General features: G+C 57.8%; 1 protein-coding gene across 1 annotated transcript; it reads left to right on the top strand.

The window, feature by feature from the left end:
• Positions 1–136: 136 nt before the first annotated feature.
• On the top strand, positions 137–27,021 carry LOC144490505 (rho guanine nucleotide exchange factor 5-like; the record flags this gene model as incomplete). Its single annotated transcript, XM_078208247.1, has 9 exons — positions 137–289; positions 2,818–2,947; positions 5,402–5,476; positions 7,816–7,905; positions 16,500–16,657; positions 20,840–21,001; positions 21,209–21,279; positions 22,730–22,834; positions 26,583–27,021. Coding segments are annotated over 9 exons (1,105 nt in total), but the record flags the coding sequence as incomplete, so codon positions are not given.

Genomic DNA, 27,021 nt, shown 5'->3' with positions numbered 1-27,021 from the left:
GACCTGTGTTTGGCTGTCGACCCGGTGTCAGGATGGTTAGAGATACAGTCAGATAAACAGCAAGCCCATTCATTATTCACATAACCCCATTCTCCCCTTCCAAACATCGGGACTAACTCTGTCTTTTAACTCCTAGATTCCTGGCACACCTGGAGGACGGGCTGGAGGATGACATTATGGTGTTTGACGTGTGTGGGATCTTACTGTCCCATATCCCAGAATTCAGAGCGGTTTACATCCCATACGTAACCAACCAATCGTACCAGGAAAAGACTTTTAAACGGCTAATGTAAGATACAGAGTAAATCCCCCTCTACACTGTCCCCATCAAACACTCCCAGGACAGGTACAGCACGGGGTTAGATACAGAGTAAAGCTCCCTCTACACTGTCCCCATCAAACACTCCCAGGACAGGTACAGCACGGCGTTAGATACAGAGTAAAGCTCCCTCTGCACTGTCCCCCATCAAACACTCCCAGGACAGGGACAGCACGGGGTTAGATACAGAGTAAAGCTCCCTCTGCACTGTCCCCCATCAAACACTCCCAGGACAGGTACAGCACGGGGTTAGATACAGAGTAAAGCTCCCTCTGCACTGTCCCCCATCAAACACTCCCAGGACAGGTACAGCACGGGGTTAGATACAGAGTAAAGCTCCCTCTACACTGTCCCCCATCAAACACTCCCAGGACAGGGACAGCACGGGGTTAGATACAGAGTAAAGCTCCCTCTACACTGTCCCCATCAAACACTCCCAGGACAGGTACAGCACGGGGTTAGATACAGAGTAAAGCTCCCTCTGCACTGTCCCCCATCAAACACTCCCAGGACAGGTACAGCACGGGGTTAGATACAGAGTAAAGCTCCCTCTACACTGTCCCCCATCAAACACTCCCAGGACAGGGACAGCACGGGGTTAGATACAGAGTAAAGCTCCCTCTACACTGTCCCCCATCAAACACTCCCAGGACAGGTACAGCACGGGGTTAGATACAGAGTAAAGCTCCCTCTACACTGTCCCCATCAAACACTCCCAGGACAGGTACAGCACGGGGTTAGATACAGAGTAAAGCTCCCTCTACACTGTCCCCATCAAACACTCCCAGGACAGGTACAGCACGGGGTTAGATACAGAGTAAAGCTCCCTCTACACTGTCCCCCATCAAACACTCCCAGGACAGGTACAGCACGGGGTTAGGTACAGAGTAAAGCTCCCTCTACACTGTCCCCATCAAACACTCCCAGGACAGGTACAGCACGGGATTCGATACAGAGTAAAGCTCCCTCTACACTGTCCCCCCATCAAACACTCCCAGGACAGGTACAGCACGGGGTTAGATACAGAGTAAAGCTCCCTCTCCACTGTCCCCATCAAACACTCCCAGGACAGGTACAGCACGGGGTTAGATACAGAGTAAAGCTCCCTCTACACTGTCCCCCATCAAACACTCCCAGGACAGGTACAGCACAGGGTTAGATACAGAGTAAAGCTCCCTCTACACTGTCCCCATCAAACACTCCCAGGACAGGTACAGCACGGGGTTAGATACAGAGTAAAGCTCCCTCTACACTGTCCCCATCAAACACTCCCAGGACAGGTACAGCACGGGGTTAGATACAGAGTAAAGCTCCCTCTACGCTGTCCCCCATCAAACACTCCCAGGACAGGTACAGCACGGGGTTAGATACAGAGTAAAGCTCCCTCTACGCTGTCCCCATCAAACACTCCCAGGACAGGTACAGCACGGGGTTAGATACAGAGTAAAGCTCCCTCTACACTGTCCCCCATCAAACACTCCCAGGGCAGGTACAGCACGGGGTTAGATACAGAGTAAAGCTCCCTCTACACTGTCCCCCATCAAACACTCCCAGGACAGGGACAACACGGGGTTAGATACAGAGTAAATCTCCCTCTGCACTGTCCCCATCAAACACTCCCAGGACAGGTACAGCACAGGGTTAGATACAGAGTAAAGCTCCCTCTACACTGTCCCCATCAAACACTCCCGGGACAGGTACAGCACGGGGTTAGATACAGAGTAAAGCTCCCTCTACACTGTCCCCCATCAAACACTCCCAGGACAGGGACAACACGGGGTTAGATACAGAGTAAATCTCCCTCTGCACTGTCCCCATCAAACACTCCCAGGACAGGTACAGCACAGGGTTAGATACAGAGTAAAGCTCCCTCTACACTGTCCCCCATCAAACACTCCCGGGACAGGTACAGCACGGGGTTAGATACAGAGTAAAGCTCCCTCTACACTGTCCCCATCAAACACTCCCAGGACAGGTACAGCACGGGGTTAGATACAGAGTAAAGCTCCTTCTACACTGTCCCCATCAAACACTCCCAGGACAGGTACAGCACGGGGTTAGATACAGAGTAAAGCTCCCTCTACACTGTCCCCCATCAAACACTCCCAGGACAGATACAGCACGGGGTTAGATACAGAGTAAAGCTCCCTCTGCACTGTCCCCATCAAACACTCCCAGGACAGGTACAGCACAGGGTTAGATACAGAGTAAAGCTCCCTCTACACTGTCCCCCATCAAACACTCCCAGGACAGATACAGCACGGGGTTAGATACAGAGTAAAGCTCCCTCTGCACTGTCCCCATCAAACACTCCCAGGACAGGTACAGCACGGGGTTAGATACAGAGTAAAGCTCCCTCTACACTGTCCCCATCAAACACTCCCAGGACAGGTACAGCACGGGGTTAGATACAGAGTAAAGCTCGCTCCTCGCTGTCGCAGTGTCTGGATGTGGAGGTTGCAGTGATGGTTGAGATTTCTCTCTCTCTCTCCTGGCAGACGGAATAATCCTCATTTTCGGGAGGCAGTGGAAGAGTTGGAGAGTGACCCCATCTGTCAGAGACTGTCCTTGAAATCCTTCCTCATTCTCCCCTTTCAACGCATTACCCGGCTGAAGCTACTTGTACAGGTAGGTCCATCTCCGGGAGTGCAGTCCCAGCGCCAGGTTGATTGGCCAATCCCCCAATCTACACACCTTTGGACACTAAGGAACAATTTAGCATGGCCAATCCACCCAACCTGCACATCTTTGGACACTAAGGGACAATTTAGCATGGCCAATCCACCAAACCCGCACATCTTTGGACACTAAGGGACAATTTAGCATGGCCAATCCACCAAACCCGCACATCTTTGGACACTAAGGGACAATTTAGCATGGCCAATCCACCCAACCCGCACATCTTTGGACACTAAGGGACAATTTAGCATGGCCAATCCACCCAACCCGCACATCTTTGGACACTAAGGGAAAATTTAGCATGGCCAATCCACCTAACCTGCACATCTTTGGACACTAAGGGGGCAATTTAGCATGGCCAATCCACCTAACTTACACATCTTTGGACTCTAAGGGACAATTTAGCATGGCCAATCCCCCTAATCTTCACATCTTTGGACGCTAAGGGACAATTTAGCATGGCCAATCCACCTAACCTGCACATCTTTGGACACTCAGGGACAATTTAGCACGGCCAATCCACCTAACCCGCACATCTTTGGACACTAAGGGACAATTTAGCATGGCCAATCCCCCTAACCTGCACATCTTTGGACACTAAGGGACAATTTAGCATGGCCAATCCACCTAACCTGCACATCTTTGGACACTAAGGGACAATTTAGCACGGCCAATCCACCTAACCTACACACCTTTGGACTGTGGGAGGAAACCGGAGCACCCGGAGGAAACCCACGCAGACCCGGGGAGAAGGTGCAGACTTTGCACAGACAGTGACCCAAGCCGGGAATCGAACCCGGGTCCCTGGCGCTGTGAGGTAGCAGTGCTAACCCACTGTACCACCGTGACGCCCCTTAGCAGGGTAAATATGTGGGGTGACGGGAATGGGGCCTGGGTGGGACTGTGGTCGGTGCAGACCCGATGGGCCGAATGGCCTCCTTCAGCACCGTTTGGTTTCGATGATGCTGAATCCAGTGGGAGGTGCAGTCTGGGGGCCATCGACTTGGACCAGGGAGAGTTTGCACTTCAGCCCCACGCTCTTGATCTATCGGTGCAGGGGGGGGCGCGGTTGGCGGGGGGGGGGAGGCGGAGGATCTCCAGGCTCCTGGGTCTGGCAAAACCCGCCGTCAACAGATCCCAGCAGCGGGCAAGCAAGGGGGTGATCTGGCCCCGTCTATCTGCCCCTCTACCCCGGCTGTGTTGGCCGCCGGGTGTCTGTGGAGAGGGAGTGTGCGGTGTCCGAGGGCACTGCAAAGGCCTCCCCGTACCCGCTGGGCACCACGGGGGGTATGGAGTGCATTAGGGAACCCTTTCGATCACAATTTAAGTTGAATGCTTTAAGGTTCCTTTCCAGTTTGTGTTTTATTTCTAGCAGTTTTGGGAGTGGACGCTTTTAAATTATCCTTGAGGGTGATTGAGTGGTTTGGATCAGGAATTGGCTAGCTGTAAGAAAACAGAGGGTGGTGGTTGATGGGAAATGTTCATCCTGGAGTTCAGTTACTAGTGGTGTACCGCAAGGATCTGTTTTGGGGCCACTGCTGTTTGTCATTTTTATTAATGACCTGGATGAGGGCGTGGAAGGATGGATTAGTAAATTTGCGGATGACACTAAAGTCGGTGGAGTTGTGGACAGTGCGGAGGGAAGTGGCAGGTTACAGAGGGACATAGATAAGCTGCAGAGCTGGGCTGAGAGGTGGCAAATGGAGTTTAATGCGGAAAAGTGTGAGGCGATTCACTTTGGAAGGAGGAACAGGAATACAGAGTACTGGGCTAATGGTAAGGTACTTGGTAGTGTGGATGAACAGAGGGATCTGGGTGTCCATGTGCATAGATCCCTGAAAGTTGGCACCCAGGTTGATAGGGTTGTTAAGAAGGCGGGGAGAGGAAGTTGGCCCTCGGGGGAGGGGAGAGTTGGCCCTCGGGGGAGGGGAGAGTTGGCCCTCGGGGGAGGGGAGAGTTGGCCCTCGGGGGAGGGGAGAGTTGGCCCTCGGGGGAGGGGAGAGTTGGCCCTCGGGGGAGGGGAGAGTTGGCCCTCGGGGGAGGGGAGAGTTGGCCCTCGGGGGAGGGGAGAGTTGGCCCTCGGGGGAGGGGAGAGTTGGCCCTCGGGGGAGGGGAGAGTTGGCCATCGGGGAAGGGGAGAGTTGGCCCTCGGGGGAGGGGAGAGTTGGCCCTCGGGGGAGGGGAGAGTTGGCCCTCGGGGGAGGGGAGTGTTGGCCCTCGGGAGGGAGTTGACCCTCGGGGGAGGGGAGAGTTGGCCCTCGGGGGAGGGGAGAGTTGGCCCTCGGGGGAGGGGAGAGTTGGCCCTCGGTTTTACCCGTGGATACGGAAAGGAATGGCAGTGCCAACTCGCTTTGTGAATCACGCCCCCTTTCCCCCGCCAATCACCTGTCATTTTGCTTCTAGAACATTCTGAAGCGGTCAGTGCCGGGGTCAGACGAGGAACAGAAGGCCAGCAAAGCATTCGAGGCGCTTGGGGAGGTGAGTACCCAGTGTGCGGCGCCCCGAGAACGATTCACCCATCGGGCAACACGACCCCTAGGGGGTTAAAGTTCAATAGATGACCCCTCCCTCCCCCGGTAACTGCCTCTGGGATATTCACCCCAATGATCCAATGGATACACCTTTCCTTAATTGAGTTAAGGCTATCGTGACATTAAATGTAACCTTGTCTAGACCCACACTCGGAGCACCGTGCACAGTTCCGGTCTCCCTATCCCCTCGGTTAGACCACACTCGGAGCACTGTGCACAGTTCCGGTCTCCCTATCCCCTCGGTTAGACCACACTCGGAGCACCGTGCACAGTTCTAGTCTCCGTATCACTCGGTTAGACCCACACTCGGAGCACCGTGCACAGTTCCGGTCTCCCTATCCCCTGGGTTAGACCCACACTCGGAGCACCGTGCACAGTTCCCGTCTCCCTATCCCCTCGGTTAGACCACACTCAGAGCACCGTGCACAGTTCCGGTCTCCCTATCCCCTCGGTTAGACCCACACTCGGAGCACCGTGCACAGTTCCGGTCTCCCTATCCCCTCGGTTAGACCACACTCGGAGCACCGTGCACAGTTCCAGTCTCCGTATCCCTCGGTTAGACCCACACTCGGAGCACCGTGCACAGTTCCAGTCTCCGTATCCCTCGGTTAGACCCACACTCGGAGCACCGTGCACAGTTCCCGTCTCCCTATCCCCTCGGTTAGACCACACTCGGAGCACCGTGCACAGTTCCAGTCTCCCTATCCCTCGGTTAGACCCTTTCTATTTTAGCGTTTATTAACAGGGGGTTGGAGTTTAAGAGCCGTGGGGTTATGCTGCAACTGTACAGGACCTTGGTGAGACCACATTTGGAATATTGTGTGCAGTTCTGGTCACCTCACTATAAGAAGGATGTGGAAGCGCTGGAAAGAGTGCAGAGGAGATTTACCAGGATGCTGCCTGGTTTGGAGGGTAGGTCTTATGAGGAAAGGTTGAGGGAGCTAGGGCTGTTCTCTCTGGAGCGGAGGAGGCTGAGGGGAGACTTAATAGAGGTTTATAAAATGATGAAGGGGATAGATAAAGTGAACGTTCAAAGACTATTTCCTCGGGTGGATGGAGCTATTACAAGGGGGCATAACTATAGGGTTCGTGGTGGGAGATATAGGAAGGATATCAGAGGTAGGTTCTTCACACAGAGAGTGGTTGGGGTGTGGAATGGACTGCCTGCAGTGATAGTGGAGTCAGACACTTTAGGAACATTTAAGCGGTTATTGGATAGGCACATGGAGCACACCAGGATGATAGGGAGTGGGATAGCTTGATCTTGGTTTCAGATAAAGTTCGGCACAACATCGTGGGCCGAAGGGCCTGTTCTGTGCTGTACTGTTCTGTGTTCTATCATAGGGTGACCAGAATTGCACACAGTATTCCAAGTGTGGCCTCACCAATGTCTTGTACAACTTCAACAAGACGTCCCAACTCCTGTATTCAATGTTCTGACCGATGAAACCAAGCATGGGGAATGCCTTCTTCACCACTCTGTCCACCTGTGACTCCACTTTCAAGGAGCTATGAACCTGTACCCCTAGATCTCTTTGTTCTGTAACTCTCACCAACGCCCCACCATTAACTGAGTAAGTCCTGCCCTGGTTCAACCTACCAAAATGCATCACCTCGCATTTGTATGAATTAAACTCCATCTGCCATTCGTCAGCCCACTGGCCCAATTGATCAAGATCCCGTTGCAATCGGAGATAACCTTCTTCACTGTCCACTATGCCGGGGTCTCAGGGATCTGCTGAAGCCTCAATACCCTCGACGCACCCCTCCAGCCTAAATTCAAAGCACATTTAATAGAAACATAGAAAAACTACAGCACAAAACAGGCCCTTCGGCCCCACAAGTTGTGCCGAACATATCCCTACCTTTTAGACCTACCTATAACCCTCCATCCTATTAAGTCCCATGTACTCATCCAGGAGTCTCTTAAAAGACCCGATTGAGTTCGCCTCCACCACCACTGACGGCAGCCGATTCCACTCGCCCACCACCCTCTGTGTGAAAAACTTACCCCTAACATCTCCCCTGTACCTACCCCCCCCAGCACCTTAAACCTGTGTCCTCTCGTAGCAGACATTTCCACCCTGGGAAAAAGCCTCTGAGAGTCCACCCGATCGATGCCTCTCAACGTCTTATACACCTCGATTAGGTCTCCTCTCATCCTACGTCTCTCCAAGGAGGAAAGACCGAGCTCCCTCGGCCTATCCTCATGAGGCATGCCACTCAATCCAGGCAACATCCTTGTAAATCTCCTCTGCAGAGTTACCTTTGTGTTTGAATCCACAGTTGATGACGGACTGTAATGAGAATGTGAACCGGTTGCGGAGCGTCGAGGCTCTAATCGCACTCAACCAAAAGATAGACTTCGAGAGCAAGGTGAGGGAGGGAGAGAGAGACAAGAGGGGAGAGGGGGAGAGACAAGAGGGGAGAGGGGGAGAGACAAGAGGGGAGAGGGGGGGAGACAAGAGGGGAGAGGGGGAGAGACAAGAGGGGAGAGGGGGAGAGACAAGAGGGGAGAGGGGGGGAGACAAGAGGGGAGAGGGAGGGAGGCAAGAGGGGAGAGGGGGAGACAAGAGGGGAGAGGGGGGAGACAAGAGGGGAGGGGGGGAGAGACAAGAGGGGAGAGGGGGAGACAAGAGGGGAGAGGGGGAGAGACAAGAGGGGAGAGGGGGAGAAGAGAGGGGAGAGGGGGAGACAAGAGGGGAGAGGGGGGGAGACAAGAGGGGAGAGGGGGAGAGACAAGAGGGGAGAGGGGGAGACAAGAGGGGAGAGGGGGGAGACAAGAGGGGAGAGGGGGGAGACAAGAGGGGAGAGGGGGAGACAAGAGGGGAGAGGGGGGAGAGACAAGAGGGGAGAGGGGAGAGACGAGAGGGGAGAGGGGGAGAGACAAGAGGGGAGAGGGGGAGAGACAAGAGGGGAGAGGGGGGGAGACAAGAGGGGAGAGGGGGGGAGACAAGAGGGGAGAGGGGGAGACAAGAGGGGAGAGGGGGAGACAAGAGGGGAGAGGGGGAGAGACAAGAGGGGAGAGGGGGGGAGACAAGGGGGGAGAGGGGGGGAGACAAGAGGGGAGAGGGGGGGAGACAAGAGGGGAGAGGGGGGAGACAAGAGGGGAGAGGGGGAGACAAGAGGGGAGGGGGGAGAGACAAGAGGGGAGGGGGGGGAGACAAGAGGGGAGAGGGGGGGAGACAAGAGGGGAGAGGGGGAGACAAGAGGGGAGAGGGGGAGACAAGAGGGGAGAGGGGAGAGACAAGAGGGAGAGGGGGGGAGACAAGGGGGAGAGGGGGGGGGGAGACAAGGGGGGAGAGGGGGGGAGACAAGAGGGGAGAGGGGGGGAGACAAGAGGGGAGAGGGGGGAGACAAGAGGGGAGAGGGGGAGACAAGAGGGGAGGGGGGAGAGACAAGAGGGGAGAGGGGGGGAGACAAGAGGGGAGAGGGGGGAGACAAGAGGGGGAGAGGGGGAGACAAGAGGGGAGAGGGGGAGAGACAAGAGGGGGAGGGGGGAGGGGGGGAGACAAGAGGGGAGAGGGGGGGAGACAAGAGGGGAGAGGGGGGGAGACAAGAGGGGAGAGGGGGAGACAAGAGGGGAGAGGGGGGAGACAAGAGGGGAGAGGGGGAGAGACAAGAGGGGAGAGGGGGGGAGACAAGGGGGGAGAGGGGGGAGACAAGGGGGGAGAGGGGGGGAGACAAGGGGGAGAGGGGGGGAGACAAGAGGGGAGAGGGGGGGAGACAAGAGGGGAGAGGGGGGAGACAAGAGGGGAGAGGGGGAGACAAGAGGGGAGAGGGGGGAGACAAGAGGGGAGAGGGGGGAGACAAGAGGGGAGAGGGGGAGACAAGAGGGGAGGGGGGAGACAAGAGGGGAGAGGGGGGAGACAAGAGGGGAGAGACAAGAGGGGAGGGGGGGAGACAAGAGGGGAGGGGGGGAGACAAGAGGGGAGAGGGGGGAGACAAGAGGGGAGAGGGGGGAGAGACAAGAGGGGAGAGGGGGAGAGACAAGAGGGGAGAGGGAGAGAGACAAGAGGGGAGAGGGGGGAGAGACAAGAGGGGAGAGGGAGAGAGACAAGAGGGGAGGGAGAGAGACAAGAGGGGAGGGGGGAGAGACAAGAGGGGAGAGGGGGGAGACAAGAGGGGAGAGGGGGGAGACAAGAGGGGAGAGGGGGAGACAAGAGGGGAGGGGGGAGAGACAAGAGGGGAGAGGGGGAGACAAGAGGGGGAGAGACAAGAGGGGAGGGGGGGAGACAAGAGGGGAGAGGGGGGGAGACAAGAGGGGAGAGGGGGGGAGACAAGAGGGGAGAGGAGGGAGACAAGAGGGGAGAGGGGGGGAGACAAGAGGGGAGAGGGGGAGACAAGAGGGGAGAGGGGGGGAGACAAGAGGGGAGAGGGGGGAGAGACAAGAGGGGAGAGGGAGAGACAAGAGGGGAGAGGGGGAGACAAGAGGGGAGAGGGGGAGACAAGAGGGGAGAGGGGGAGACAAGAGGGGAGAGGGGGAGAGACAAGAGGGGAGGGGGGAGAGACAAGAGGGGAGAGGGGGGGAGACAAGAGGGGAGAGGGGGGGAGACAAGAGGGGAGAGGGGGAGACAAGAGGGGAGAGGGGGAGACAAGAGGGGAGAGGGGGAGAGACAAGAGGGGAGAGGGGGAGACAAGAGGGGAGAGGGGGAGACAAGAGGGGAGAGGGGGAGACAAGAGGGGAGAGGGGGAGAGACAAGAGGGGAGAGGGGGAGACAAGAGGGGAGAGGGGGAGACAAGAGGGGAGAGGGGGAGACAAGAGGGGAGAGGGGGGAGACAAGAGGGGAGAGGGGGAGACAAGAGGGGAGAGGGGGAGACAAGAGGGGAGAGGGGGAGACAAGAGGGGAGAGGGGGAGACAAGAGGGGAGAGGGGGAGACAAGAGGGGAGAGGGGGAGACAAGAGGGGAGAGGGGGAGACAAGAGGGGAGAGGGGGGAGACAAGAGGGGAGAGGGGGAGAGACGAGGGGAGAGGGGGAGAGACGAGGGGAGAGGGGGAGAGACGAGGGGAGAGGGGGGAGACAAGAGGGGAGAGGGGGGAGAGACAAGAGGGGAGAGGGGGAGAGACAAGAGGGGAGAGGGGGAGAGACAAGAGGGGAGAGGGGGAGAGACAAGAGGGGAGAGGGGGAGAGACAAGAGGGGAGAGGGGGAGAGGGGAGAGGGGGGAGACAAGAGGGGAGGGGGGAGACAAGAGGGGAGGGGGGGAGAGACAAGAGGGGAGAGGGGGGAGACAAGAGGGGAGGGGGGGAGACAAGAGGGGAGAGGGGGAGAGACAAGAGGGGAGAGGGGGGGAGACAAGAGGGGAGAGGGGGGGAGACAAGAGGGGAGAGGGGGGAGAGACAAGAGGGGAGGGGGGAGACAAGAGGGGAGAGGGGGGGAGACAAGAGGGGAGAGGGGGGAGACAAGAGGGGAGGGGGGGGAGACAAGAGGGGAGGGGGGGAGAGACAAGAGGGGAGAGGGGGGGAGACAACAGGGGAGAGGGGGAGACAAGAGGGGAGAGGGGGAGACAAGAGGGGAGAGGGGGAGAGACAAGAGGGGAGAGGGGGAGACAAGAGGGGAGAGGGGGAGAGACAAGAGGGGAGAGGGGGAGACAAGAGGGGAGAGGGGGAGACAAGAGGGGAGAGGGGGGAGACAAGAGGGGAGAGGGGGAGACAAGAGGGGAGAGGGGGAGACAAGAGGGGAGAGGGGGAGACAAGAGGGGAGAGGGGGAGACAAGAGGGGAGAGGGGGAGACAAGAGGGGAGAGGGGGAGACAAGAGGGGAGAGGGGGAGACAAGAGGGGAGAGGGGGGAGACAAGAGGGGAGAGGGGGAGAGACGAGGGGAGAGGGGGAGAGACAGAGGGGAGAGGGGGGGAGACAAGAGGGGAGAGGGGGGAGAGACAAGAGGGGAGAGGGGGAGAGACAAGAGGGGAGAGGGGGAGAGACAAGAGGGGAGAGGGGGAGAGACAAGAGGGGAGAGGGGGAGAGACAAGAGGGGAGAGGGGAGAGGGGAGAGGGGGGAGACAAGAGGGGAGGGGGGGAGACAAGAGGGGAGGGGGGGAGAGACAAGAGGGGAGAGGGGGGAGACAAGAGGGGAGGGGGGGAGACAAGAGGGGAGAGGGGGAGAGACAAGAGGGGAGAGGGGGGAGACAAGAGGGGAGAGGGGGGGAGACAAGAGGGGAGAGGGGGGAGAGACAAGAGGGGAGGGGGGAGACAAGAGGGGAGAGGGGGGGAGACAAGAGGGGAGAGGGGGGGAGACAAGAGGGGAGAGGGGGAGACAAGAGGGGAGAGGGGGGGACAAGAGGGGAGAGGGGGGAGACAAGAGGGGAGAGGAGGGAGAGACGAGGGGAGAGGGGGGGAGACAAGAGGGGAGAGGGGGAGAGACAAGAGGGGAGAGGAGGGAGAGACGAGGGGAGAGGGGGGGAGACAAGAGGGGAGAGGGGGGGAGACAAGAGGGGAGAGGGGGAGACAAGAGGGGAGAGGGGGGACAAGAGGGGAGAGGGGGGAGACAAGAGGGGAGAGGAGGGAGAGACGAGGGGAGAGGGGGGGAGACAAGAGGGGAGAGGGGGGAGACAAGAGGGGAGAGGAGGGAGAGACGAGGGGAGGGGGGGGGAGACAAGAGGGGAGAGGAGGGAGAGACGAGGGGAGGGGGGGGGAGACGGGAGGGGAGGGGGGGGGAGGGAGAGCGAGGTTGCACGCAAGGTATGGGGAAAGAGCAAGACGGCGGGGGCAGGGGCACGCGCCAGACAGACAGAGAGCGGGCGCCAGACAGACAGAGAGCGGGCGCCAGACAGACAGAGAGCGGGCGCCAGACAGACAGAGAGCGGGCGCCAGACAGACAGAGAGCGGGCGCCAGACAGACAGAGAGCGGGCGCCAGACAGACAGAGAGCGGGCGCCAGACAGACAGAGAGCGGGCGCCAGACAGACAGAGAGCGGGCGCCAGACGGACAGAGAGCGGGCGCCAGACGGACAGAGAGCGGGCGCCAGACAGACAGAGAGCGGGCGCCAGACAGACAGAGAGCGGGCGCCAGACAGACAGAGAGCGGGCGCCAGACAGACAGAGAGCGGGCGCCAGACAGACAGAGAGCGGGCGCCAGACGGACAGAGAGCGGGCGCCAGACAGACAGAGAGCGGGCGCCAGACGGACAGGGAGCGGGCGCCAGACGGACAGAGAGCGGGCGCCAGACAGACAGAGAGCGGGCGCCAGACGGACAGAGAGCGGGCGCCAGACGGACAGAGAGCGGGCGCCAGACGGACAGAGAGCGGGCGCCAGACGGACAGAGAGCGGGCGCCAGACAGACAGAGAGCGGGCGCCAGACAGACAGAGAGCGGGCGCCAGACAGACAGAGAGCGGGCGCCAGACAGACAGAGAGCGGGCGCCAGACAGACAGAGAGCGGGCGCCAGACAGACAGAGAGCGGGCGCCAGACAGACAGAGAGCGGGCGCCAGACAGACAGAGAGCGGGCGCCAGACAGACAGAGAGCGGGCGCCAGACGGGCAGGGAGCGGGCGCCAGACAGGCAGAGAGCGGGCGCCAGACGGACAGAGAGCGGGCGCCAGACGGACAGAGAGCGGGCGCCAGACAGACAGAGAGCGGGCGCCAGACAGACAGGGAGCGGGCGCCAGACAGACAGAGAGCGGGCGCCAGACGGACAGAGAGCGGGCGCCAGACGGACAGAGAGCGGGCGCCAGACAGACAGAGAGCGGGCGCCAGACGGACAGAGAGCGGGCGCCAGACGGACAGAGAGCGGGCGCCAGACGGACAGAGAGCGGGCGCCAGACAGACAGAGAGCGGGCGCCAGACGGACAGAGAGCGGGCGCCAGACAGACAGACAGCGGGCGCCAGACAGGCAGAGAGCGGGCGCCAGACGGGCAGAGAGCGGGCGCCAGACAGACAGACAGCGGGCGCCAGACAGGCAGAGAGCGGGCGCCAGACAGACAGAGAGCGGGCGCCAGACAGGCAGAGAGCGGGCGCCAGACAGGCAGAGAGCGGGCGCCAGACGGACAGAGAGCGGGCGCCAGACAGGCAGAGAGCGGGCGCCAGACAGGCAGGGAGCGGGCGCCAGACAGACAGACAGAGAGCGGGCGCCAGACAGGCAGGGAGCGGGCGCCAGACAGACAGGGAGCGGATGCCAGACAGGCATGGAGCGGGCGCCAGACAGACAGAGAGCGGGCGCCAGACAGGCAGAGAGCAGGCGCCAGACAGGCAGAGAGCGGGCGCCAGACAGGCAGGGAGCGGGCGCCAGACAGACAGGGAGCGGGCGCCAGACAGACAGGGAGCGGGCGCCAGACAGGCAGAGAGCGGGCGCCAGACAGGCAGAGAGCGGGCGCCAGACAGACAGGGAGCGGGCGCCAGACAGGCAGAGAGCGGGCGCCAGACAGGCAGAGAGCGGGCGCCAGACAGACAGACAGAGAGCGGGCGCCAGACAGACAGAGAGCGGGCGCCAGACAGACAGAGAGCGGGCGCCAGACAGACAGAGAGCGGGCGCCAGACAGACAGGCAGGGAGCGGGCGCCAGACAGACAGGGAGCGGGCGCCAGACAGACAGAGAGCGGGCGCCAGACAGACAGAGAGCGGGCGCCAGACAGACAGAGAGCGGGCGCCAGACAGACAGAGAGCGGGCGCCAGACGGACAGAGAGCGGGCGCCAGACGGACAGAGAGCGGGCGCCAGACGGACAGAGAGCGGGCGCCAGACAGACAGAGAGCGGGCGCCAGACAGACAGAGAGCGGGCGCCAGACAGACAGAGAGCGGGCGCCAGACGGACAGAGAGCGGGCGCCAGACGGACAGAGAGCGGGCGCCAGACGGACAGAGAGCAGGCGCCAGACAGACAGAGAGCGGGCGCCAGACAGACAGAGAGCGGGCGCCAGACAGACAGAGAGCGGGCGCCAGACAGACAGAGAGCGGGCGCCAGACAGACAGAGAGCGGGCGCCAGACAGACAGAGAGCGGGCGCCAGACAGACAGAGAGCGGGCGCCAGACAGACAGAGAGCGGGCGCCAGACAGACAGAGAGCGGGCGCCAGACAGACAGAGAGCGGGCGCCAGACAGACAGAGAGCGGGCGCCAGACGGGCAGGGAGCGGGCGCCAGACAGGCAGAGAGCGGGCGCCAGACAGACAGAGAGCGGGCGCCAGACGGACAGAGAGCGGGCGCCAGACGGACAGAGAGCGGGCGCCAGACAGACAGAGAGCGGGCGCCAGACGGACAGAGAGCGGGCGCCAGACGGACAGAGAGCGGGCGCCAGACGGACAGAGAGCGGGCGCCAGACGGACAGAGAGCGGGCGCCAGACAGACAGAGAGCGGGCGCCAGACGGACAGAGAGCGGGCGTCAGACGGACAGAGAGCGGGCGTCAGACGGACAGAGAGCGGGCGCCAGACGGACAGAGAGCGGGCGCCAGACGGACAGAGAGCGGGCGTCAGACGGACAGAGAGCGGGCGCCAGACGGACAGAGAGCGGGCGCCAGACAGACAGAGAGCGGGCGCCAGACGGACAGAGAGCGGGCGCCAGACAGACAGAGAGCGGGCGCCAGACAGACAGAGAGCGGGCGCCAGACAGACAGAGAGCGGGCGCCAGACGGACAGAGAGCGGGCGCCAGACGGACAGAGAGCGGGCGCCAGACGGACAGAGAGCGGGCGCCAGACGGACAGAGAGCGGGCGCCAGACGGACAGAGAGCGGGCGCCAGACGGACAGGGAGCGGGCGCCAGACGGGCAGGGAGCGGGCGCCAGACGGGCAGAGAGCGGGCGCCAGACAGGCAGAGAGCGGGCGCCAGACAGGCAGAGAGCGGGCGCCAGACAGGCAGAGAGCGGGCGCCAGACAGGCAGAGAGCGGGCGCCAGACAGGCAGAGAGCGGGCGCCAGACAGGCAGAGAGCGGGCGCCAGACAGACAGACAGAGAGCGGGCGCCAGACAGGCAGGGAGCGGGCGCCAGACAGACAGGGAGCGGGTGCCAGACAGGCATGGAGCGGGCGCCAGACAGGCATGGAGCGGGCGCCAGACAGACAGAGAGCGGGCGCCAGACAGACAGAGAGCGGGCGCCAGACGGACAGAGAGCGGGCGCCAGACAGACAGAGAGCGGGCGCCAGACAGACAGAGAGCGGGCGCCAGACAGACAGAGAGCGGGCGCCAGACGGACAGAGAGCGGGCGCCAGACGGACAGAGAGCGGGCGCCAGACAGACAGAGAGCGGGCGCCAGACAGACAGAGAGCGGGCGCCAGACAGGCAGAGAGCGGGGGCCAGACAGGCAGAGAGCGGGGGCCAGACAGGCAGGGAGCGGGCGCCAGACAGACAGGGAGCAGGCGCCAGACAGACAGAGAGCGGGCGCCAGACAGACAGGGAGCGGGCGCCAGACGGACAGAGAGCGGGCGCCAGACAGACAGAGAGCGGGCGCCAGACGGGCAGGGAGCGGGCGCCAGACGGGCAGGGAGCGGGCGCCAGACAGGCATGGAGCGGGCGCCAGACAGGCATGGAGCGGGCGCCAGACAGACAGAGAGCGGGCGCCAGACAGGCAGAGAGCGGGTGCCAGACAGGCAGAGAGCGGGCGCCAGACAGGCAGGGAGCGGGCGCCAGACAGGCAGGGAGCGGGCGCCAGACAGACAGGGAGCAGGCGCCAGACAGGCAGAGAGCGGGGGCCAGACAGGCAGAGAGCGGGAGCCAGACAGGCAGAGAGCGGGCGCCAGACAGGCAGAGAGCGGGCGCCAGACAGGCAGGGAGCGGGAGCCAGACAGGCAGAGAGCGGGGGCCAGACAGGCAGAGAGCGGGAGCCAGACAGGCAGAGAGCGGGCGCCAGACAGGCAGGGAGCGGGCGCCAGACAGACAGGGAGCAGGCGCCAGACAGGCAGAGAGCAGGCGCCAGACAGGCAGAGAGCGGGAGCCAGACAGGCAGAGAGCGGGCGCCAGACGGGCAGGGAGCGGGCGCCAGACAGGCAGGGAGCAGGCGCCAGACAGGCAGACAGAGTTGTTTAATGAGGGTTTGTTCCTGTCCGATCCACAGATATTCCCACTGGTCTCCCAGTCACGACGGCTGGTCAAGGACGGCCAACTGTCAGAGATGGAGACTGGGAATATCTCCCTGTCCAAACGGAAACACACATCTCGCACAATCTACCTCCATCTCTTCAACGACTGTATCCTGCTGTCACGGAGAAAAGAGTGAGTTATCGACCCGAGAGAGACAGAGAGAGTGAGAGAGAGAGAGAGACAGAGAGAGTGAGAGAGAGAGAGTGAGAGAGACAGAGAGAGAGACAGAGAGAGAGAGAGACAGAGAGCAGAATGTGGGAGCTTTACTCTGTATCTAACCCTGTGCTGTACCTGTCCTGGGAGTGTTTGATGGGGACAGTGTAGAGGGAGCTTTACTCTGTATCTAACCCCGTGCTGTACCTGTCCTGGGAGTGTTTGATGGGGGACAGTGTAGAGGGAGCTTTACTCTGTATCTAACCCCGTGCTGTACCTGTCCTGGGAGTGTTTGATGGGGACAGTGTAGAGGGAGCTTTACTCTGTATCTAACCCCGTGCTGTACCTGTCCTGGGAGTGTTTGATGGGGGACAGTGTAGAGGGAGCTTTACTCTGTATCTAACCCCGTGCTGTACCTGTCCTGGGAGTGTTTGATGGGGGACAGTGTAGAGGGAGCTTTACTCTGTATCTAACACCGTGCTGTACCTGTCCTGGGAGTGTTTGATGGGGGACAGTGTAGAGGGAGCTTTCCTCTGTATCTAACCCCGTGCTGTACCTGTCCTGGGAGTGTTTGATGGGGACAGTGTAGAGGGAGCTTTACTCTGTATCTAACCCCGTGCTGTACCTGTCCTGGGAGTGTTTGATGGGGACAGTGTAGAGGGAGCTTTACTCTGTATCTAACACCGTGCTGTACCTGTCCTGGGAGTGTTTGATGGGGGACAGTGTAGAGGGAGCTTTACTCTGTATCTAACACCGTGCTGTACCTGTCCTGGGAGTGTTTGATGGGGGACAGTGTAGAGGGAGCTTTACTCTGTATCTAACCCTGTGCTGTACCTGTCCTGGGAGTGTTTGATGGGGGACAGTGTAGAGGGAGCTTTACTCTGTATCTAACACCGTGCTGTACCTGTCCTGGGAGTGTTTGATGGGGGACAGTGTAGAGGGAGCTTTACTCTGTATCTAACCCCGTGCTGTCCCTGTCCTGGGAGTGTTTGATGGGGACAGTGTAGAGGGAGCTTTACTCTGTATCTAACCCCGTGCTGTACCTGTCCTGGGAGTGTTTGATGGGGACAGTGTAGAGGGAGCTTTACTCTCTATCTAACCCCGTGCTGTACCTGTCCTGGGAGTGTTTGATGGGGACAGTGTAGAGGGAGCTTTACTCTGTATCTAACCCCGTGCTGTACCTGTCCTGGGAGTGTTTGATGGGGGACAGTGTAGAGGGAGCTTTACTCTGTATCTAACCCCGTGCTGTACCTGTCCTGGGAGTGTTTGATGGGGACAGTGTAGAGGGAGCTTTACTCTGTATCTAACCCCGTGCTGTACCTGTCCTGGGAGTGTTTGATGGGGGACAGTGTAGAGGGAGCTTTACTCTGTATCTAACCCCGTGCTGTACCTGTCCTGGGAGTGTTTGATGGGGACAGTGTAGAGGGAGCTTTACTCTGTATCTAACCCCGTGCTGTACCTGTCCTGGGAGTGTTTGATGGGGACAGTGTAGAGGGAGCTTTACTCTGTATCTAACCCCGTGCTGTACCTGTCCTGGGAGTGTTTGATGAGGACAGTGTAGAGGGAGCTTTACTCTGTATCTAACCCTGTGCTGTACCTGTCCTGGGAGTGTTTGATGGGGGACAGTGCAGAGGGAGCTTTACTCTGTATCTAACCCCGTGCTGTACCTGTCCTGGGAGTGTTTGATGGGGGACAGTGTAGAGGGAGCTTTACTCTGTATCTAACCCCGTGCTGTACCTGTCCTGGGAGTGTTTGATGGGGACAGTGTAGAGGGAGCTTTACTCTGTATCTAACCCCGTGCTGTACCTGTCCTGGGAGTGTTTGATGGGGAGTGTAGAGGGAGCTTTACTCTGTATCTAACACCGTGCTGTACCTGTCCTGGGAGTGTTTGATGGGGGACAGTGTAGAGGGAGCTTTACTCTGTATCTAACCCCGTGCTGTACCTGTCCTGGGAGTGTTTGATGGGGGCCAGTGTAGAGGGAGCTTTACTCTGTATCTAACCCCGTGCTGTACCTGTCCTGGGAGTGTTTGATGGGGACAGTGTCGAGGGAGCTTTACTCTGTATCTAACCCCGTGCTGTACCTGTCCTGGGAGTGTTTGATGGGGGACAGTGTAGAGGGAGCTTTACTCTGTATCTAACCCCGTGCTGTACCTGTCCCGGGAGTGTTTGATGGGGACAGTGTAGAGGGAGCTTTACTCTGTATCTAACCCCGTGCTGTACCTGTCCTGGGAGTGTTTGATGGGGACAGTGTAGAGGGAGCTTTACTCTGTATCTAACCCCGTGCTGTACCTGTCCTGGGAGTGTTTGATGGGGACAGTGTAGAGGGAGCTTTACTCTGTATCTAACCCCGTGCTGTACCTGTCCTGGGAGTGTTTGATGAGGGACAGTGTAGAGGGAGCTTTACTCTGTATCTAACCCCGTGCTGTACCTGTCCTGGGAGTGTTTGATGGGGGACAGTGTAGAGGGAGTTTTACTCTGTATCTAACCCCGTGCTGTACCTGTCCTGGGAGTGTTTGATGGGGGACAGTGTAGAGGGAGCTTTACTCTGTATCTAACCCCGTGCTGTACCTGTCCTGGGAGTGTTTGATGGGGACAGTGTAGAGGGAGCTTTACTCTGTATCTAACCCCGTGCTCTACCTGTCCTGGGAGTGTTTGATGGGGGACAGTGTAGAGGGAGCTTTACTCTGTATCTAACCCCGTGCTGTACCTGTCCTGGGAGTGTTTGATGGGGACAGTGTAGAGGGAGCTTTACTCTGTATCTAACCCCGTGCTGTACCTGTCCTGGGAGTGTTTGATGGGGACAGTGTAGAGGGAGCTTTACTCTGTATCTATCCCCGTGCTGTCCCTGTCCTGGGAGTGTTTGATGGGGACAGTGTCGAGGGAGCTTTACTCTGTATCTAACCCCGTGCTGTCCCTGTCCTGGGAGTGTTTGATGGGGACAGTGTAGAGGGAGCTTTACTCTGTATCTAACCCCGTGCTGTACCTGTCCTGGGAGTGTTAGATGGGGACAGTGCGGAGGGAGCTTTACTCTGTATCTAACCCCGTGCTGTACCTGTCCTGGGAGTGTTTGATGGGGACAGTGTAGAGGGAGCTTTACTCTGTATCTAACCCCGTGCTGTACCTGTCCTGGGAGTGTTTGATGGGGACAGTGTAGAGGGAGCTTTACTCTGTATCTAACCCCGTGCTGTACCTGTCCTGGGTGTGTTTGATGGGGACAGTGTAGAGGGAGTTTTACTCTCTATCTAACCCCGTGCTGTCCCTGTCCTGGGAGTGTTTGATGGGGACAGTGTAGAGGGAGCTTTACTCTGTATCTCACCCCGTGCTGTACCTGTCCTGGGAGTGTTTGATGGAGACAGTGTAGAGGGAGCTTTACTCTGTATCTAACCCCGTGCTGTACCTGTCCCGGGAGTGTTTGATGGGGGGACAGTGTAGAGGGAGCTTTACTCTGTATCTAACCCCGTGCTGTACCTGTCCTGGGTGTGTTTGATGGGGGACAGTGTAGAGGGAGCTTTACTCTGTATCTAACCCCGTGCTGTACCTGTCCTGGGAGTGTTTGATAGGGGACAGTGTAGAGGGAGCTTTACTCTGTATCTAACCCCGTGCTGTACCTGTCCTGGGAGTGTTTGATGGGGGGACAGTGTAGAGGGAGCTTTACTCTGTATCTAACCCCGTGCTGTACCTGTCCCGGGAGTGTTTGATGGGGGACAGTGTAGAGGGAGCTTTACTCTGTATCTAACCCCGTGCTGTACCTGTCCCGGGAGTGTTTGATGGGGGACAGTGTAGAGGGAGCTTTACTCTGTATCTAACCCCGTGCTGTACCTGTCCTGGGAGTATTTGATGGGGGACAGTGTAGAGGGAGCTTTACTCTGTATCTAACCCCGTGCTGTACCTGTCCTGGGAGTGTTTGATGGGGGACAGTGTAGAGGGAGCTTTACTCTGTATCTAACCCCGTGCTGTACCTGTCCTGGGAGTGTTTGATGGGGACAGTGTAGAGGGAGCTTTACTCTGTATCTAACCCCGTGCTGTCCCTGTCCTGGGAGTGTTTGATGGGGACAGTGTAGAGGGAGCTTTACTCTGTATCTAACCCCGTGCTGTACCTGTCCCGGGAGTGTGTGAAGAGTTATGGTAGACATTGTTATGCCGTGTGTTTCCCTCCCCAGGAACGGCAGGTTTGCAGTATTCGATCACACACATTCCCGTAACCTGGTCGTGGAGGATTTCCGAGTACGAGGTTTGAACACAGCGAGGTTCCTCTTCCAGCTCACCCTAATACAGAATCATCAAGGGAACTTCAAGGAACTACTTCTCAAAGCTAACACACAGTAAGTCTCTCAATCCCTTCCCAATCCACAGGGAGTGAATCAGATCGGGTTCCTGCTCCCGATCCCTGTCCACTGACCCCTGGGTTAGGGAGGGGGGGGTGAATCAGGCTGGGTTCCTGCTTCTGCTATTTTATCGCTTGTATTGTTCAAATTAGATTGTCAATTTTCCGATACCTCACCCAGTTTATTCGATTTGATTTTTTACAGGACAGAGAAACTACGCTGGATCTCAGCTCTGACCCCAATACAGCAAGAAATCGATCTCACACAACATTACGGTAACAGTGACAGATTTTCTCCCAGAGATACCTCCCTCTACACTGTCCCCCATCAAACACTCCCAGGACAGGTACAGCACGGGGTTAGATACAGAGTAAAGCTCCCTCTACACTGTCCCCCATCAAACACTCCCAGGACAGGTACAGCACGGGGTTAGATACAGAGTAAAGCTCCCTCTACACTGTCCCCCATCAAACACTCCCAGGACAGGTACAGCACGGGGTTAGATACAGAGTAAAGCTCCCTCTACACTGTCCCCCATCAAACACTCCCAGGACAGGTACAGCACGGGGTTAGATACAGAGTAAAGCTCCCTCTACACTGTCCCCCATCAAACACTCCCAGGACAGGTACAGCACGGGGTTAGATACAGAGTAAAGCTCCCTCTACACTGTCCCCCATCAAACACTCCCAGGACAGGTACAGCACGGGGTTATATACAGAGTAAAGCTCCCTCTACACTGTCCCCCATCAAACACTCCCAGGACAGGTACAGCACGGGGTTAGATACAGAGTAAAGCTCCCTCTACACTGTCCCCCATCAAACACTCCCAGGACAGGTACAGCACGGGGTTAGATACAGAGTAAAGTTCCCTCTGCACTGTCCCCCATCAAACACTCCCAGGACAGGGACAGCACGGGGTTAGATACAGAGTAAAGCTCCCTCTACACTGTCCCCCATCAAACACTCCCAGGACAGGTACAGCACGGGGTTAGATACAGAGTAAAGCTCCCTCTACACTGTCCCCCATCAAACACTCCCAGGACAGGTACAGCACGGGGTTAGATACAGAGTAAAGCTCCCTCTACACTGTCCCCATCAAACACTCCCAGGACAGGTACAGCACGGGGTTAGATACAGAGTAAAGCTCCCTCTACACTGTCCCCCATCAAACACTCCCAGGACAGGTACAGCACGGGGTTAGATACAGAGTAAAGCTCCCTCTACACTGTCCCCCATCAAACACTCCCAGGACAGGTACAGCACGGGGTTAGATACAGAGTAAAGCTCCCTCTACACTGTCCCCCATCAAACACTCCCAGGACAGGTACAGCACGGGGTTAGATACAGAGTAAAGCTCCCTCTACACTGTCCCCCATCAAACACTCCCAGGACAGGTACAGCACGGGGTTAGATACAGAGTAAAGCTCCCTCTACACTGTCCCCCATCAAACACTCCCAGGACAGGTACAACACGGGGTTAGATACAGAGTAAAGCTCCCTCTCCACTGTCCCCATCAAACACTCCCAGGACAGGTACAGCACGGGGTTAGATACAGAGTAAAGCTCCCTCTATACTGTCCCCCATCAAACACTCCCAGGACAGGTACAGCATGGGGTTAGATACAGAGTAAAGCTCCTTCTGCACTGTCCCCAGGATATTCTGGGTTGTGATTTGCGATGATGTATTTGGATTCGACTGACTGATCTTCACTCTGTGCTGACAGATTCGAAACAGGTCCAATGTTTGAAATCGTATCGAGCTGTGGAAAATGATGAATTAACTTTGGAGAAAGCGGATATTCTGATAGTTATCCAGGGGGGATGTGATGGTAAGTGTCGCCTGGAATTATACTGCCTGCTGTAGTCATCAACTCTGTCCCTCTCTCTCTCTCTGTCTGCCCCCCTCTCTCGCTCTCCGCAATCCCTCTATCTCGCTCTGTCCCTCTCTCACTCTCTGCAACCCCTCTATCTCGCTCTGTCCCTCTCTCTCTGCCCCCCTCTCTCGCTCTCCGCAATCCCTCTATCTCGCTCTGTCCCTCTTTCTCTCTCTCCGCAAACCCTCTATCTCGCTCTGTCCCTCTCTCTCTCTCTCTGCAAGCCCTCTTTCTCGCTCTGTCTCTCTCTCTCCGCAAGCCCTCTATCTCGCTCTGTCCATCTCTCTCTCTCTCTCTCTCTCTCCGCAAGCCCTCTATCTCGCTCTGTCCCTCCCTCTCTCTCTCTCTCTCTGCCCCCCTCTCTCGCTCTCCGCTACCCCTCTATCTCGCTCTGCCCCTCTCTCACTCTCCGCAATCCCTCTATCTCGCTCTGTTCCTCTCTCTCTCTCTGCGCCCTCTCTCGCTCTCCACAGCCCCTCTATCTCACTCTGTCCCTCTCTCTCTCCCGCTCTCCGCAAGCCCTTTATCTCGCTCTGTCCCTCTCTCTCTCTCCGCTACCCCTCTATCTCGTTCTGTTCCTCTCTCTCACTCTGTCCCCCTTTCCCCTCCTCTTCTCTGTCACTGAGACAATCTGTCGCTCCTGTCTCCTTCCCTCTGCCCCCCCCCCTCTCCCCGTCTCTCTCTCCTTCCCTCCCCTCGCCCCCCTCTTACCCCCCCTCTCTCTCTCCTTCCCTCCCTCTCTCCGTCTCTCACACCCTCTCCCTGTCTCTCTCCCAGTCTCTCTCCCTCTCTCTCTCCTTCCCTCTCCCCCTCTCCGTCTCTCTCCCAGTCTCTCTCTCCTTCTCTCTCCCAGTCTCTCTCTCCGTCTCTCTCACACTCTCTCCCTCTGTCTCTCGCTCCTTCTCCCTCTCCCTCTCTCCCCGTCTCCCTCACAACCTCTCTCTCTCACCACTGAGATTGCTGGAGTTGCGGATAGTGATGAACATTGTTAGAGAATACAGCAGGATATAGATAGGCTGGAACATTGGGCGGAGAGGTGGCAGATGGAATTTAATCCGGATAAATGCGAAGTGATGCATTTTGGTAGATCCAATTCCAGTGGGAGCTAGAACAGAAATGGCAGAACCATCAGGACCGCAGACACACAGAGAGATCTGGGAGGACAGGTCCACAGATCCTTAAAGGTGGCAGCACAGGTGGAGAAGGTGGTGAAGAAGGCAGATGGCATGCTTGCCTTTCTAGGACGGGGCATCGAGTATAAAAGCTGGAGTCTGATGATGCAGCTGTATAGAACGCTGGTTAGGCCACATTTGGAGTACTGCGTCCAGTTCTGGTCGCCGCACTACCAGAAGGACGTGGAGGCTTTAGAGAGAGTGCAGAGGAGGTTTACCAGGATGTTGCCTGGTATGGAGGGTCTTAGCTATGAGGAGAGATTGGGTAAACTGGGCTTGTTCTCCCTGGAAAGACGGAGGGTGAGGAGGGGGGGGGACCTGATAGAAGTTTATAAAATTATGAGGGGTGTGGATAGGGTGAAGAGTTGGAAGCTTTTTCCCAGGGTAGAAATGACAATTACAGAGGGCACAAGTTCAGGATAAGGGGGGAAAGGTTGAGTGGAGATGAGCGGGGGGAAGGTTTTTTACACAGAGGGTGGTGGGGGCCTGGAATGCAGGGCCAAGTGAGGTCATAGAATCCCTACAGTGCAGAAGGAGGCTATTCGGCCCATCGAGTCTGCCCCGACCACAATCCCACCCAGGCCCTACCCCCATATCCCTACATATTTACCCCACCAATCCCTCGAACCTACACATCCCGGGACAATTAAGGGGCAATTTAGCATGACCAATCCACCCAACCTGCACATCTTTGGACACTAAGGGACAATTTAGCATGGCCAATCCACCTAACCTACACATCTTTGGACACTAAGGGGCAATTTAGCACGGCCAATCCACCTAACCTGCACATCTTTGGACACGAAGGGGCAATTTAGCACGGCCAATCCACCTAACCTGCACATCTTTGGACACTAAGGGGCAATTTAGCATGGCCAATACACCTAACCTACACATCTTTGGACACTAAGGGACAATTTAGCACGGCCAATCCACCTAACCTGCACATCTTTGGACACTAAGGGGCAATTTAGCATGGCCAATCCACCTAACCTGCACATCTTTGGACACTAAGGGACAATTTAGCATGGCCAATCCACCTAACCTGCACATCTTTGAACACTAAGGGACAATTTAGCATGGCCAATCCACCTAACCTGTACATCTTTGGACACGAAGGGGCAATTTAGCACGGCCAATCCACCTAACCTGCACATCTTTGGACACGAAGGGGCAATTTAGCACGGCCAATCCACCTAACCTGCACATCTTTGGACACTAAGGGGCAATTTAGCATGGCCAATCCACCTAACCTGCACATCTTTGGACACTAAGGGACAATTTAGCACGGCCAATCCACCTAACCTGCACATCTTTGGACACTAAGGGGCAATTTAGCATGGCCAATCCACCTAACCTGCACATCTTTGGACACTAAGGGGCAATTTAGCATGGCCAATCCACCTAACCTGCACATCTTTGGACACTAAGGGACAATTTAGCATGGCCAATCCACCCAACCTACACATCTTTGGCACTGTGGGAGGAAACCCACGCAGACACGGGGAGAATGTGCAAACTCCACACAGACAGTGACCCGAGCCGGGAATCGAACCCGGGTCCCTGGAGCTGTGAGGCAGCGGTGCTAACCACTGTACCACCCACAGTAGATGAGGCAGACGTGTTGGCGTCTTATCTGGATAGACACACAAACAGACTGGGTGCAGAGGGATACAGGCGGTTGGTCTAGATAGGACAATGTGACGGGCACAGGCTTGGAGGGCCGAAGGACCTGTTCCTGTGCTGCACTGTTCTTTGTTCCCTCTTGGGACTTGGGAGTCCTTGTTCAAGATTCTCTAACGGTTAACCTGCAGGTTCAGTCGGCAGTTAGGAAGACAAACGCAATGTTAGCATTCATGTCGAGAGGGCTAGAATACAAGAGCAGGGATGGACTTCTGAGGCTGTATAAGGTTCTGGTCAGACCCCATTTGGAGTATTGTGAGCAGGTTTGGACCCCGTATCTAAGGAAGGATGTGCCGGGCCTTGGAAAGGGTCCAGAGGAGGTCCACAAGAATGATCCCCGGAATGAAGAGCTTGTCGTACGAGGAACGAGTTGAGGACTCTGGGTCTGTACTTGTTGGAGTTTAGAAGGATGAGGGGGGGGATCTTATTGAAACTTACAGGATACTGCGAGGCCTGGATAGAGTGGACGTGGAGAGGATGTTTCCACGAGTGGGAAAAACTAGAACCAGAGGGAACAACCTCAGGCTGAATGGACGATCCTTTGAAACAGAGATGAGGAGGAATTTCTTCAGCCAGAGAGTGGTGAATGTGTGGAAGTCTTTGCCGCAGAAGGCTGTGGAGGTCGGGTCATTGAGTGTCTTTAAGACAGAGATAGATAGGTTCTTGATTAATAAGGGGATCAGGGGTTATGGGGAAAAGGCAGGAGAATGGGGATGAGAAAAATATCAGCCATGATTGAATGGCGGGGCAGAATCGATGGGCCGAGTGGCCTAATTCTGCTGCTATGTTTTATGGTCTCACCCTCTCCTCTCTCTTTCCGCCCCCAACCCCCCCCCCACCTCCGACAGGCTGGGAGGAAGGATACCGTCTCTCGGACGGGGACAGGGGTTGGTTCCCCACGGATCACGTGGAGCCCATCCTGGGAAGGAACGCCCGGATTCGAAATATCGAGGAGCGCCTACGGGTCAGGTGGATGACGGACAAGCTCCAGAGCGCCGCGTCCCCGTGAGATTGGAGAGAGAGAGAGGAGAGAGCGGCGAAAACTGCCGGGAGGGTCTGACCAACTGTTAACGCTCCCCCTCTGGCACAAAGTGTAACCCCTCCGCCCGCCCGCTCGCCACCCCCCCTGGAATCGAGGTGCGGGACCGTGGGGCAAACTGCCAGCTGAGGTGGACAATATACAAGCTCTGTGCAGTGTCAAGGTTCAGCAAGACAGGACACGGAGTGATTTTCTGTAGATAAAAACTGTATAATAATAAGTTAAATAAAAAAAATTAACCCACCTAC

The sequence above is a fragment of the Mustelus asterias genome, unplaced genomic scaffold, assembly GCF_964213995.1.
Source record: "Mustelus asterias unplaced genomic scaffold, sMusAst1.hap1.1 HAP1_SCAFFOLD_3380, whole genome shotgun sequence".
NCBI classification, from domain to species: Eukaryota; Metazoa; Chordata; class Chondrichthyes; order Carcharhiniformes; family Triakidae; genus Mustelus; species Mustelus asterias.
Note: the sequence above shows the minus strand (reverse complement) of the source record. Positions and strands in the feature narration are given on the sequence as shown.